Here is a 15,178-nt window from a genome sequence, read left to right as displayed (position 1 = left end):
CGCGGCTGCTCCTGCGGGCGGCGCGGCCGCTCCTGGCCGGGGCCGGGCGGGGCGCCGGGCTCGGCACCGCGTTCGGCACCGCGCCGCCCCCCGAAAAGAAGCGGTGGCTCCGGGCGTATCTGGAGCTGCAGCGGCTACAGGCGCCTCCGCAGCGGCGGTGAGCGGCGGGAAGGGCGGGTGGAGCTCGGAGAAGGAGTGCGCCGGCCCCAAAAAGGGGGGAAATCAGAACGTTTAGGCCCCGTCTGCTCACGCTTTGGAGCAGAATGGGTTGGGCTCCGCAGGTTGGCACAGTCCGTGTTGAACGGGGCAGGCAGACGGGGATATGGAACCGACAGTGTTTGACCCTAGGGATTCAAATACTAGCTTTGGTATTCAAGATCAATTTCGTTTCTCGTGCCCTTTCGAAAGGCGCGGGGCCGGTAACGCGTTCTGTTCCTGAGCTGGTTCCCTTTCCGCGCCCGCAGGTCCGAGAAGCCCAACTGGGATTACCACGCGGAGGTCCAAGCCTTCAGCCACCGAGTGCAGGAAAACTTCGCCCTGGACCTTCTCAAGACTGCGTTTGTTAACCCCTGCTACATCGAAAGCGAAGAGGCGAGGCGCCGGCAGCTGGGGCTGGACAAGGACGCGGTCGCTCTTCAGCTCCAGGACAACGCCGGCCTTGCGGAGCGAGGGCTGCGCTTTGCCCGCGCCTACCTGGCGCAGTGCTTTGAAGGCGCCTACCCAGAGTTACCTGCAAAGGGCATAGAAGCACTGGTTAATTTTCTTACCAGTCAGGAACTTGTCTCTTATGTGGCTCAAAACCTGTCCATACAGGACCTGGCGCTTTGCAGGGATTTTCCTGCCCCACCAGACGTGCTGCAGAGGACGTTCCTCGCCGTGATAGGAGCCCTGCTGGAAAGCAGCGGGCCCGAGAGAACCGGGATCTTTGTCAGGGTAGGTTCAATGAATGCTGCTTTGTACCTGGATGGGGAGAGATCCAGGGAATTGGCAGAAGTTTGACAGTACCAAAGCAAGACAATTTAACAATGAAATCTGGTGGTGGTGGTGTTCAGCTGTTTTTGGGGTGGTTTTGGGGATTGGGGATTTTTATGGGATTTTTTTTTCATTAAGAAGGCTGATCAAGTACATAAATCATATACTTCTGGATTATGATGGTGATATTAATATTTGCTGAAAGTTGCTAAGGGAAAGCATTATATTCCATGTGCTATATTATCAGATAATGAAATTATTCCATGTGAGATTTCATATATCTTCAATTTTTAAAAACTCTGTTCTATATAAACAGGGATGAGTTCATAGATTTTGCACTTAGGAGTGCAAGCCCCTGAAGATATTTCATACACAAATGTTTGATTGAAATTCAGTGTGACAAAGTAGTTTTAAGAGCTACTGTTGTTTCAGTCATCCTTTTCACTTATCTTTAGTTTTGCAGTGGAGAAGTGTTTGTTAAAATGTTCTTCCTGATACAAGACCATTGAGAGGTGTCTGTAAGAGCAAGGAGCTGTTACAGACAAGAGAGTGATCCAAACAGGTGAAGGACCCGTGGGTTTTTACACATTTCCATGTATTGCCCCAGCTCCTCTGCTGCCACGGCTTGCCCCTCAGGCTGGAGCTGTCCCTTCTCTGGTCTGGGGCTGACTTTGCCCCTGGCACAATTCTGTCAGTGGCTAAACCACAATCAGAGATTCCAAGCACTGGGATGGGGCACTGAGGCAGGTTTATCATTCATTTCAGGAATCTGTTGTCTGTTATTGTCTCTTCATACTGTATTTTTGTTAGGAGACAACAGAATCTCAAGCCATTAATTGTAACTTCTAAATTTTCTTGTTTAGGACTTTTTCATTCCCCAGCTGATTGGAAAAGACCTATTTGAGATCTGGGAAGTTGTAAATCCTATGGGTTTACTGCTGGAAGAGCTGACCAAGAGGAATATCTCTGCTCCAGAACCAAGAATTACCAGGCAGTTGGGAGTCAGCACGGTTCTGCCAGTCTACTTTGTTGGGTTGTACTGGTTAGTGCAATTATAATTTAACGTTAAATGGCTTTAATTGGAGGAGTGGGAAGGAGGGAAGATGGTCTTTTACTTTTCTACTCATGCTTTTTGGTCAAGTTGTTCCAGAAAAGAAGCATGATACTAAGTTCCATATAAAATGAGCCATTTAAGCATTGGCCATAGCTTGCTGTGGTGATCCATAAACAGTCTCTGACTAAGGGCTCCAGAGGCTAAAGGGAGTGCACCAAAGAGCCTGGGTGTGTTCTGAGTGACCTGACACAGGAGCTTTGGGAACACCATAACTGCATGGCTTTGGAGGGACCACAGCTGTGTCCAGGGCTTGGGCAAGCATAAAGAGACATCGAGGGAGGTGGGATGGAAGAGAGACTCATTTTAAGTTCCTGAGAAGCTTTTGAGTTTGAAAATCAGCAGCACTGTAAACTGGGCCATAGGAGTGTCTGTGTCCAGGCACAGCTTAGGAAGTGCCAGTTGTCCCTGGTGCATTTGTGTCAGGTGTGGTCAGTGCCCAGGAGTGACAGAATCCACATCACAGCTGCTTTACTAAAGGAACTGCAGATGAACACATGCTTTAACTTGTTCTGCTTTACCCTGCTTTGGTTTCTGTACCTTCTAAAATGTATCTTATAAAAAAGAAAGGAACTTTGATTGTTTCTCTTCAGGAATCCCTGGTGTCCCTTCATGAACTACTCCTATGTAGTGTGTGTGCATAGGTGTTTGTTAAACAGACATGAGCACAAAATTCACAGCAGAGAGAGCTTCTCTGTCAGTCCTTTTGAAGCAGTTTGAAATGCTTCCTTACCAGGGGAGGAGAAAAGACAAAAGCACTTAGCTAACCAGAGTAACAAATTTGCATGTTTTTAACAGGGCTGACAAATTGAATGCTGTAAAGAACAGTGCTGTGTTAGGAACCTAAATGAACAGAGTGGTGTTCTTCCAGGAAGTGGACACATTTCTGATCTGAGTTTCCATTATTGAATATACAATTACTTACCTTTGCAGGAAAGACCAACAGAAATGTTTCCATTGTGTGTATACATAAATCAGTGTTCAAAGACATTGGAGAAAAACCAGTCTGTTTTATTCCTGTTACACAGCAGTGCTCAGGGTTTTATGACGGAAACTTTGGTTTTTCATGGTTTTAACTTTGGGTTTTTTTTTCCCCAAGTGATAAGAAGATGTTAGCTGAAGGCCCTGGTGAAACACTGCTGGCTGCAGAGGAGGAGGCTGCACGAGTGGCACTGCGGAAGCTCTATGGATACACAGAGAACAGGAGACCTTGGGATTACTCAAAACCCAAACAAGGATTGGCAGCTGAAAAGGCAATCAGCAGTAACTAGATGCTGAAAGACATTTCTGGTGTATCTTAAAAATCAATGGCTTCCATGCTGAATATAGGTGTATTTGGAAAAGCAAAATACAGTTTGTCTTTCTGGTCTTCAGTGCTTGAAACTTCCAAATCATATATGGTGTTAAATAAAGTCTTTTCCTTTTGCACAATGTTTAACATTTGCTTATTTTCCCAAATGTAACAGAAGTGCCCTTACTCTGAATTTTTGCCTTTTGGCTGAGAAGTTTTTCTGTACATCACAGGAGACCATCTTTTGTGATGTTTAATAACATGTGACAAACTCTCACTGTACAGAAACAGCTTTCATGAATGCTTCCTTGGAGATTGTGTGGAGAGGATTGTTAATAAGCTGAGTTGAATTAACATATGTCAGCCTTTGGATTGCATCTGGATCGATGTGTCCATCAGGTGTGATGATGATCCTGACACTGCTGAGGATTCAAACTCTGAGGTCTCACTGCTTTCATCCAAATTTTATTTGCCATTCACATTGGTTTCTATTGTTGGAGCACGCTCTGAAAGATTTTTAAAACTTGTAAAAATGCCTCTGTAGCAAAATGAGAAATAGGTGAAAATAAGGATCATGAAAGCCTGAACCTAAAGAAATTGGAGAACATGATTTCATTATAGGCTGTGAGATAAAGTTTTTCTTTTTTTCTCTTTTTTTTCTTTTTGGTACTTTTCCTGTTTAGTCCATGTTCTTTCATTTAAGCAGTCTCATGACTGAAGTATTGGATTCAGTGAAATCAGGGTTTGTCTTGTTTGCAACATCTGTAGCTGTTTTAGTGTAACTCCCAATGAATGGAAAGACACTTAGGAATAATTCAGGTACCTGCATGATATTTCTGTTAAATGTGATAGAAAGTCAGCATGTCGACCAGAGGGCAACAGATGTGTGAGAACTGTGGCTATTGCAGAATAATTTGCTTAAAAAAGGAGTGAAGTGTCTATTACAAACTTGTCTGAGCCCTGCAAGGAAGAAGCTGGATGTAGGACCAAGAAGCTGGATGTTCACAAGTGTTTCCTGCTTTATGCCATTGTGAGCACTAATTGTGAAGGCAGACACCAGGTAAATGAATGTGCCTTCACTAACAGGAGGGGGAGAATCAGGCCATGGCCACTGATCCAAGTCTGATAGTGCTGTCCATTGCAACACATCCTTTGCCTTTGGCCCACAAGTTGGATTTAGGGAAGGACTCTTAGCAGCCAAAGGTCCTGGATGCAGCTGCTGGGCAGGTCTGTGCTGTGACAGTGAGTGCTGGCTCTGTCAACCCAGTGGAAACAGATTTATTGGTGTTCTGAGGCAGGAGGAGTCTGTGTGTGACCCCTGAGTGTCTCCAGCACTCAGTGCCCTGCATCTCACCCAGTGTCAAACGTGGCTGGAGAGCAGCGAGACCTTCCTGCTGCCCCTGGCTGAGAGGTCACACCAGTGAGAGCTGGAATGCAAAAAGGAGGACAGAAAGATTGGCCCAGCAGAAAATATGCACAAAATTGCTTGTGTTAAATGAAAAATTCCAGCTAGGCAATCTATTACCACTTACATAAGCAAAGCCAATAAGGTCACTATATTCCAGGGGAATAAGAGCAAAAAGTGAAAAGATGGTAAAATTACTCATGCTATTTTTAGTTTCCAGATGAGGTTATTGCTCTTTACCTATTTTAAAAGGACAATAGTGAAGGTGGGTTTTTTACAGCCCAAGTTACCGACTGCTTTTATATACGTATTTATGTATTTTGAGATGGAGAAGCAAATTTCAGTCAGTTTACCTTTGAAAACAATTAAGATCTCCTTCCTCTGGCTTTATAGTTTGGAATGTGGGCATAAGTCCTAGGAGAAGTGGAATACTGTGCTGGTAAAAGCTGAGTGATGCAAGATAAATCAGTTTACTGTGTGGCACATGTATGGAATGTATTGAGATCAAATGAAAAGATGGGACATGGAAAGAAAGGACTGGGTTTTTATAGAGGTGTTGACTGAAAAAGGAATTTTTATAAGAAAGTGTGTCCTATTTTCAAGTTTCTGAAGCTCGGGAAAGCATTTTATGTCATATACGTGCTTTAATTTCTGACACTCAACATATCAGGATCTACAGCTGTGCTAGTGGGATCATTCATATTCTTCAGGTTACTAACCTTTTTCCTTGTTTTTTGAATCAGTAGCCATAAACCATAGCATAGTTAAAAGATTTGTCAGACCTACAGAAATCATTAGCTATAGAGTGTGGTGAAAATGGCATCTCAGAAACATTGTTCATGAAATTCCATGGCAGTTTTGTCTGAAAAGTGCTTTGTGAGCTGCTTGCATTGGTGCTGAGTACAAGTGCATTTACGTCTCCCCTTGGTTGTTCCTTTCACAGTCACATTTTAATTATCTTTCAGAGAGACAACAGAGCAGTGTCAATAATGACTGACAGAAAGGAATCGGGACATTTTATTCTGGCAACCCATTGAAGAACTAGATTAGTGTTATAAAAATTACATTTGTAAACTCACTAAACAGTAGGGAATACTAGTTACCTAGACTTGCTTTTTCTCCAAATGTTAAGGTAAATCCAGTGTGTGAATGGTCTTGGATTACTCTGTTTCTGTCATCTATATCCTTTGTCTTTTAAGTGTTGTAAAAGTAATTTTATTTTGAGAAAGGAGAGAAGTTCTATTCTATTGGTAGCAGCTAAGTAATTGGAGAATAATTTCTTAATATGCTCTCATGCACTGTTGTTAGGTTGCTTCTGATCTCAGCAACAGCTCTTATGTTGCTTGTCTGTGCCTTTGCTCCTGTGTCTCAGCAGTTCAGTTATGTGACTGAGAACCCAGTTCTGTCTCCTTGCTTTCAGCTGCAGCTTCCGGTTACAATAACCAGATGTTTTGCTTCAATTTTCTCTTAACAAAAAGAAAAAAAAAAAAAAAAAAAAGGTCCAGGAATAATTCTTGTGTGAACTGTTGCTGTGACTTAAAGGCAGGAGATGAAAACACAATCATTTTGCAGTTATATCTGTGTTAATTCAGAGTTTGAAGTTGCTGGTGAAAAGTTAAAGCTTTTACTGGTTTATGACATTTTTTACTTCTTATAACAATCTTTTGGGATTTATGATAAATCAAAAATTTAAATGAGGTGCTCTGGTGTTATGCTGCTATACAAAGCCATGAAGAATTCAAAACATCAAAAGATGTGTTCTCTTTGTGTTTTGCAGGGCAGAAGGAGGGGATGATGCAGTACAGGAACATAAGAAGAGCCCTACTTTTCCTTGTCCTTAACTTTACTGAGTGCTGTGGCAACTTTAAAGAGGCTCTGAACTATTTGGGTTCTCTTACATCAGAGCTTTGAAGTTTAATATTGAGAGATTCATTTAGTGTTGAGAAGCAAACACTTCTCAACAAGGACAGATTGGTTTTTTCTTTCTAAATCAGTTCCCCAGATGTAATGGCACTAGTTTTGCATTTTTACCTTTTCAGCTTGCCTAAGAAACTAAAGATCCAGTGCTCACCAGCTGGTCAGTAAATAGCCCCTGCTGTAGTTGGAGGCTGCAGAGTGGGAACAGCTGCTCTGTGTGATAGAATCAGAGCATTATTGAAGGCTCTTAGTGATTCCTAAATCACAGGCACACTGCAATGCAGCTCTTCGTGGTGCACATGAAAACTGGGCTGTTCTTCTTTGGGAAAAGGGTAGCTCTAGGGAGAAGGTAAACATCATCATCCCTTTCTATTTCTGTGTAATAAGTGTAATGTTTCTGCCAGTCTGTGGCAGCTGTGCTGGGGACTGTGTTCTTGAACTTATAGGTTTATAATCAAACATATTAATTTTGGACACGTTAAATCTTTTGCTCCTGTTGCTCCAGCTGGGGACAATTACAGAACTCACTTTTCTGATATGGAAATTAAAATTTAGACTTTACCTCTGGGACTGGTCATTGCCAGTTGTGCTCACTTACTCTTATACCAATGTTCTTTATCAGAAGAAATCTTGATTTTATTGGTGTTGGAGGAATTTTACATTTAATTGCAATGATATTAAAATTTCATTGAATTTTCAATGTGCTTGAGGGCTCCCCTTTAAGGGGCATCTCAATAGGTCTGCAGTCCTCTGTTTTCTCAGTCTGGGATGCTTATATAAATCAGAGCTATAATTGTTTTTCTAACTTTTTAGGTAAGTAACATTTTTAGATAAGTTGTTACCTGACTTTTTTAGTTTAATACTCTTTGTTGTGAAGGTATCATTTTGGTTTAAAGCACCTGATGTTGTTACTTTATATAGGAAACCAAAATGAATTGCATAAGTAAGTAGGCATTTCTATTAAAAATGGTTTTTTCAGTAGTAGTTTAAATTACCTGGCCAATATTTATGTGGCATTTCTGATACTAAAAATATGCAACTTGCAAAAAAAAAGTTCCGAAACAATGTTTTGATATCTGCCTTCAAAGAAACTTAACACTGTTTAATGCAAGTTTAATGCAAATTGTTTCAGTAGCCTTTGCTCCTGACAAGAGGTTCCATAGTTTCATGATTCCCACATACTTAGCCAAGTATTTAATCAAATTTTCAGTTTGTCAATGCCAGTGTGTGTGTGGCTTTTTGTAGGCTGTACCATGCACTTGGGTGGGGAGGAAAAGTGCTCCTATCAATTTTTCAGCCTTAGAGAAGGGAGAAATTAAATACTCGTGACTGGTGCAGGATATCAGTTTCTGCAGTCATGAAGTTTGGAAGTTTTAAAATGTTCTGCTCTCACTTATTTGACCATGTCTAGAGAATGATAGTAGTAAGCAGGTAGTAAGTGAGGAGAGACCCACTGCCATGTTGAGCAAACTTGTGGGGATGTATCCAGATTTGGGATGAATATCTCTGAGGTAATGCAGGGGATATTGACAGGTCAAACAATGAAGCCAAGTGGAATGAAAATTAGTGTGCCTGAAGGCTGAAGGAAACACACAGGTGGAGCACCACTGCCTACATTAGACCTAAACCTATGAGAGAAAATTCAGAGTAATTGGAGTTCAAAGATAACATTCTGAAACCTGTTTTTGTGGAGTATCTCCTCCACAGAGGCAGTTCTGCAAAATTAAGAAAATACTTTTGAAGCTAAGGAAGTGTCACAGAATTAGTCATGTTAGGAGGATTAACCAGGGGAAGCATTCCCACCACCAGAGGGCAAGGATTTGTCTAAAAGTTCTGGTGGTTAAATAAAGAAATACAGTTACTTTAGTGGTTATTACAGTAGCACTAGGAGGCGCAGCTTTATCCTCCAAGTTACTGGCAAAAAGGTCAGTTTAGGATGACAACAGAACGAAACAATTTGTGAAAATCAGTCCAACATCTGAGAGAATGTTTAAGAAGGAAAAGAGTCCAGAAAGAGAATGGCTTCGATAGTTGAGGTAGTTGAAAGTTACTGGAAATTATTCTCTTTAATTTCAAGTGATGGGAAGTGGAAATGTTTATAAAATTTTTTTACAGTCCATCAGGAAAAACACAGTTGCCTAATCTAAAAGTGTGTCTGAAGGTTTCCTCTTCTATTACACAGACCTTCTGATTGAGCAACGACTGTGGCAATGAGCTTGGGAGAGCTACTTTTATAATTTGATTAGATTTTCATAACTAGGGAGGTGATGGGTTTAGATTTGAATTATTCCCCTGTAATTTTCTGTTTATAATATCAGAGCACAGTTCAGTTTTCTTTCATGTTTCTTTTGCAGTAGAAATACATGTTAAATATTTAATTCCTCTCTCAAATATCATGTGATGCTATTTCAGCATGTTTTCAGTCAGGCAGTTTTCAACAACCTGTAGCCATCAGGCAAAGAGACAACAACTGGAGAAGAAGGAAAAAGGATGACATTCATATTGACACTTACCAGATCCCCCCATGGCAATTCATTATTGCTTCTACTACTGCTCTGATTACTTTAGTAGGAGCTTAGATGCCCACACCCACCCAGTTTCACTTCTCACCCACAGCACTGCACATTTTTTTTTTCCCAGCTGTTGGGAATCTGCCCTGACGGTGTCCTGTGACTGCAGGCATGATGTCCAAGTGAGCTTTGTGAGGGTTTCTTTGATTCAGGCTCTGTGCTGCATGATCAGCAGGCAGACTGCTGAACTTCCTGGAAATCTAGACCAGAAGCAAACTGTTGATTATTCCCAGGTTTCAGAATTAGGTCATTTCACAGTTTATTTCTTTGAAAGTTTCCTTTCAAACCAATTAGTTCTTAATTGGTTATTTCAACTGCCCACTGCAAGCTCAGCTGTAAGATCAAATGTTTAGGAGATGATCATGGATCAGGTTGAATTTGGTTGATCTCATAAGTAGAAACAGACTATTTTAAAAAAAGTTTGAACATTTTTTTTCTTGATTGGAGTACTGTACTCTTCATTTCCTAGTAACCAAAACCATCAGGGATTAAATGATAACAAGAAAAATTACAAAGTTTGATAAAATTTGGAATAAGCTTCCAAATTTTACTTTAGAGAAAAACTCCTCCTGTTGCAGAAAGGATTTGTTGCTAGTGATAGTACACACTGCTGAGCTATCTGACTCTTGCTAGCTAATTTTTGAAACCTGCAAGGAATAATTTTATGCTTCAAGATAATTTCCAGTTTTGAAGCATAACAATACATCATTTAACATGAAGATGTTATTCCAAAGAGCTGTGACAAATGGTTATTTGGATTTCATTGTACAAGGGGATGACACTGGTTGTCTAGAGGAACGAGAGCAATTGTGGGCATTGCCTGGCAATGCTGAGAGGCTGCAGCAAAGAAACAAAACACAAATACTCTGAACATTCACTGACTGTTTATATAGAAAAAATACAAAAAGTGCTAAGCACTTTTGCAGGTGGGTTTGAACAGTGATCTCTGTCCAGGAGTGTAAAATGAGTTTACCCTGGCAAATGCCTAGGTCAGTATGAATGAAAACTTTTCAATAATTACTGTGAAACCTTTCTGTGCTAATTGTTCCTTTGCTTAAATTGGTTCTGTTTTGAGTGTTTACTCTCCTAATCAGCAAAGTTATAGCGCAGCAATGCACAAAGCTCCTCCATCCCCTCTATCTCCTGCCTGCATGTGTCCCCGTGGCATCTGGGCAGATATCTGTGGCACAGAGGGACGTGCAGGGTGGGACAAGGACCTGAAGGTTTCAGAGCAGTATTTATAAGCTGACTATGAATACATCAAACTGGAACAATTGCAAAGATGGACATTTATTAGGAAAGCACTGGGGTCTGAAACAACCACGTGCAAAAAGGAGCAGGATGTAAAACCTCTGGGTATTCATAAAGTGGATCTTGACGGTTTAGGAAAGTCAGGGTAGACAGAAGAGACATCTAAAAGAATTATACTGAAAGGGTAACAAACTCTAACAATTACAAGAGACTTGATTAAAAGTCCTACTTTGTAAGAAATACTATGCTTTCCTAACAGCTTCTGTAATATTTTTGTTTCCTTATTTGTGCTGATTTATAAACTGTCAGGTTCCTTCTCCCCACCAATTTTCCTCATCTGTGGTAGCCCAGAGGACCTTGCTGGTGGGGTTTTTTTCCATTTGTATAAAATCTCTTGGACATCAGGGACGTATTTCTCAAATGACTCTGTTTATGTCAGTAAGACACTGCTATTTCTTCTGCTGTTATCCCAAATTTTTCATTCACTGTGCGGTTTCAGGGTGTTTATTAATTCTCTTGTCCACAAACCAAATCAAGGTTTTGTTCTGTTCAGGCTGTGATAATGTTCTGAACACTTACACTCTTCCCATTTCTGAAACCCAGTACATGGAATGTTACTGTGCACAACATGCCATTGATTATTCATTTGTTTCTGGTGGTTGTTTCATTGTTGGGTTTTTGTTCTGTTGTTTTTCAGATTTTTTAAAATTCATTTAAACACGTAACTAGTAAATATTAAATATTCCTGTCACGTAATAAAAAATGCTTCTTTTTCATGTCAAGACAATTTGGTTAAGTCACATGAAGATAAGCATTTCACTTTTTTATGTCCTGGTTAAAAGAGAGTTTTTCGAATTGACAAATCCTTTCAAAACCAACCTTCTCACTTGAAATTCCCACACATTGTTTCCAAGAGACATGTCTGTCATTGCCTCTTCAGCAGAGAATGCATTCTTGAAAGAAATCTTAATTTTTTCACAGCTGTTTGTAACTACAAGTATGGCTTGCAGTGTTAAACACAGTTCAAGGCGAGACACTGCAGGTGCTCTTGCTGTACAGGAGAAGGTACAAGAGGCCTGAGTGTCAGGGGATTAATTTTTTTTTTTTGTTAAATCAGTTATTCTAAACAACAATTTGAATGTTTGTTTTTGTACTTCTGAAGAAAATGACACGGAGAGAAAGTGCTAAGCTGTTACTAGGTTCAGCATTGTTTTTCCTATGTATGGATTGAGATTAGGCTTCTCCTGCAGAAAACCTCCCCTAAGAGGGTATTTGCAGCTACCAGGGATTATCCATATCCACTCACTGCAGCTGCAGGAGCCTGTGCTACATTCTCTGGGGGATTTTTTTGTCTGTTGTGCATCTTGTTAGTGCTTTTACTTTTATCTGTTATTGCTACCAGTCATAAAGCCCTTCTCTCTGCAGTTTGATTGAGACAAATTCTCAAAGATTAATGGAAAAAAGTCTTGGTCACAACATCTCAGATTTTAAAATTACAGTAGTGAGAAACATTACACTAAAGTCCATAGAATTGGTTTTCTTTTTGTAGTAAGATTAATGGAAAAAAGTCTTGGTCACAACATCTCAGATTTTAAAATTACAGTAATGAGAACATTACACTAAAGTTCATAGAATTGGTTTTCTTTTTGTAGGTGTCCTCTAAAATATTTTCTTTCAGAAATGGGGTAACTGAAAAACTTAATTTTCCCATATTCACATGACATAGATTATGTTCTGTATTCTTCTAGTTGAATGTCTGACATTTCAAAGCTCTGTTTCCTGTATTTCCCTCTTTTGTTATGTCCATCTCCATTTTTTTACTCACTGTTATTTTTCATCCCATTTCGAGTCCAAATGGACATTTCCATGATGTTTAGCTATTCTGACACTTGTTATATTCATTGCTTTGTGCAGTGGAGTGTACAAAACTTTGTTTATCAGGCAAGACTCAAACATTACTGCATTGGAGTCACTGATTTACAATCTCAGTGTTTCAGATCATGCAGTGCATGACAGGTATTTTGTGACCTGTCTTGGGAACTCTGACTCTGCCCCTTTTTTCTTTCTTTTTGTCCTTTTTAATTCTTTATATAATCAGATTACTTAGAGAATTAGAAATTCATGGACCTGTTTTCTAGATTCCAGTTTTAGACACTGCTTCAGGGTTACCATAAGCACTGAAAGATGTCTGCTCAGAACGGTTAATTGTACTCTAGTGTTCCCCAAATCAGCCCTCAAGCAATGTTTATTAAAATAAATAAAATTCTAGGGCAGTATGAAGGAGAATATGTGAGTTCTGTGAAGTGTGGGCAAATAAAAGAACACTGGCTGAAAATGCTGTTTCTCCTATCTATTTTAATAGTCTTTCCCTCACTGAAGATCTGTGTGAAATTACCTGTATTTCTTTTTGCCCAATCTAAGGCACTTCTAAGACAGCACTAACCAATAGCAGTATCCACAAATTAGACTGACTAATCAATAATTTAGATTCATTAGTGAAAAGCAATGAAGGCCTCTCTTCACTCCCATGGGAGTTTTACAGAAAACAGGCAGGAAATGCTCATCGTCAAGTGGAAAAGATACTGAAGAACTGAACTTCAAAATACATTGGGCTTTAAATACAAATCTCATTTATAGGTCAAGAAATAACTTAGGTCTTTAAACTTTAATGTGAAAATTAAGTTGTTCCTGCTCAGACAGCTGGGAGAGTATTTCCTGGTTCAGTACTTTATGTAGCCAAATACTAGAGAAGCTGTTGGGGTTTAGATGTCTGTTTAAGTTCTATCTCTCCCTCTTCTAATTTAGAACCAGAAGAGTTGAAGAGTTGAACTATCTTGCCACCATTCTGTCTTTCACATTTGTGTCCTAAAGATGGATTTTTTTGCAGCCTTGTAGTTTTGTTCATATCAGTTCCACAACTTCCTTCTTCTACCCATAGACTCTGGGCTGTCTTGTGTATTGCCAAAATTTCTGTGGGATGTTCCAGCAAATGTAAAATATTATGACTTACCATTATATTTCTATTGCTGTAACAGGATCAAGTATGAATATACTCTGTGGTTTAAAGGGTTCCTCTCTCCTCTGGCATGTTCCTCTGAAAGATGCATGAAACAATCGTTTTAACAAAACTCTGTGACAGCTTATTTAACTACATGAATCAACTACAGGGTTTTATAGATTAATGATAAACCAATACAAAACAAAAAACAGTAATAGAAACATTGGCACATTCTCTAAAAAGTAATGTCCTGTAAAGATTAACTTAAAAATTAAATGCATTTGCCTTACATACAAGATATGCATTCCTATGACAGATATTTTGCCTTCACTGCAACTGTATATAGGCATGTTCTTTCCACTGCCTAGTCTGTGATTACAAACTGGAATATGATCTAGTGCACTTAAGGCACGATGGAAATTCAAGAACTGTGTCAAATAAAGGGGCAAGGCTGAAATATTGATAACCTTTCAACATCACTGGCCTATCTAGAAAGCAGGAAGAGAACCATATGGTGACTGAAAACCATCCCCTACCCCATATTACTCCAAAGAATTAGGTGTATTTCACACAAATAAAAGATGATATTAAAAAAATACAGACCACTAACTTGTTCATTACAAAAATCCCAAGCTGATGAGACTGTGCCTTTCTCTTTATTGTGAGGTCAGTTTCTTATTCACAGTTATTAAGGGTAAAGGCAGGGCTTTCTGTCATTTATCTCTTCTTACTATGTTAATGTCATAGCAGTGGGTGGGAGCTGTCCAAGGGAAATGGCATTGCAAGTAAAGATAATGTTGTAATTCAATCATATTTGTCTGACCATTTTCTTGCATTGAATTGTCCAGATTTAGATAATTGTCAACAGGCAGTATGATTTATATAACCATTGCTATGACTTTCTCTTGTTCTGATCTCTTACCAAAATGTATCTATTCATTAATAAAAAACTACTGCTTGAATAAGGCCAGGCACAGACACACTAATTTATGCTCAGTGGACTGAACCTTGAATAGAGCATATCAGTGAATGTTCTGGCTGTGTTCTTTCCTAGCATTTTCAGAAAACCCTTCATATACGAATATGAAGTGAGGCAGCAGTTTACCCTCGATCTGCTATACCTAATCCCAGGATTAATTCTGTATGCCCATCAGTGGTGAAGCAAGATGGATTTAATAGCCCATTAGCCTTTCAGCATGATAATTTTCACGTCACTTATCCTGCTGGGTTAATTGCTTTAAAGTGGATATTATTGACCTCAATCCTAGTGGCAAACAGAGAATGTCTTATTCATCTCCCAAATGTACATTCTTAGAGTCTTGTTTCTTTTGGTCATGACAATAAATCCACTAGATTATGTGTTTGTATATTATAATTTATACCCTATTGGCCCATATTTAAGAGCTTACCAAAGAAACATCTTTCAGATATTATTACCTATGACTGGAATATTAAATTCTGTTTCTTATGTAAAGAGAAATGTTGCAAGCATAAAAAATAATTGTTCTACTTCTTGTTAAGAAATTAATTTTAATGCTAAAAGCTGTAGCAGGTGCAGCAGGGATTAAGCACTTTTGGAATAAACAGCTGGCCAGTATATTTCCAACTGCAGAAGTATGGTCATTAGAAGGAGAGAATAAAGAACAAATTTGGACAGAGAGGC

At 39.6% G+C, this 15,178-nt stretch overlaps 1 protein-coding gene across 1 annotated transcript; it reads left to right on the top strand.

Annotated features, from left to right (window-relative positions):
- Positions 1-2: 2 nt before the first annotated feature.
- Positions 3-3,514, top strand: MRPL44 (mitochondrial ribosomal protein L44; the record flags this gene model as incomplete). The annotated part of the gene is made up of 4 exons (XM_041475636.1): positions 3-157; positions 465-933; positions 1,836-2,014; positions 3,183-3,514. Coding segments are annotated over 4 exons (975 nt in total), but the record flags the coding sequence as incomplete, so codon positions are not given.
- Positions 3,515-15,178: the final 11,664 nt, after the last annotated feature.

Source organism: Pyrgilauda ruficollis, unplaced genomic scaffold (assembly GCF_017590135.1).
Source record: "Pyrgilauda ruficollis isolate IOZ18807 unplaced genomic scaffold, ASM1759013v1 scaffold36, whole genome shotgun sequence".
Taxonomy (NCBI): Eukaryota; Metazoa; Chordata; class Aves; order Passeriformes; family Passeridae; genus Pyrgilauda; species Pyrgilauda ruficollis.
Note: the sequence above shows the minus strand (reverse complement) of the source record. Positions and strands in the feature narration are given on the sequence as shown.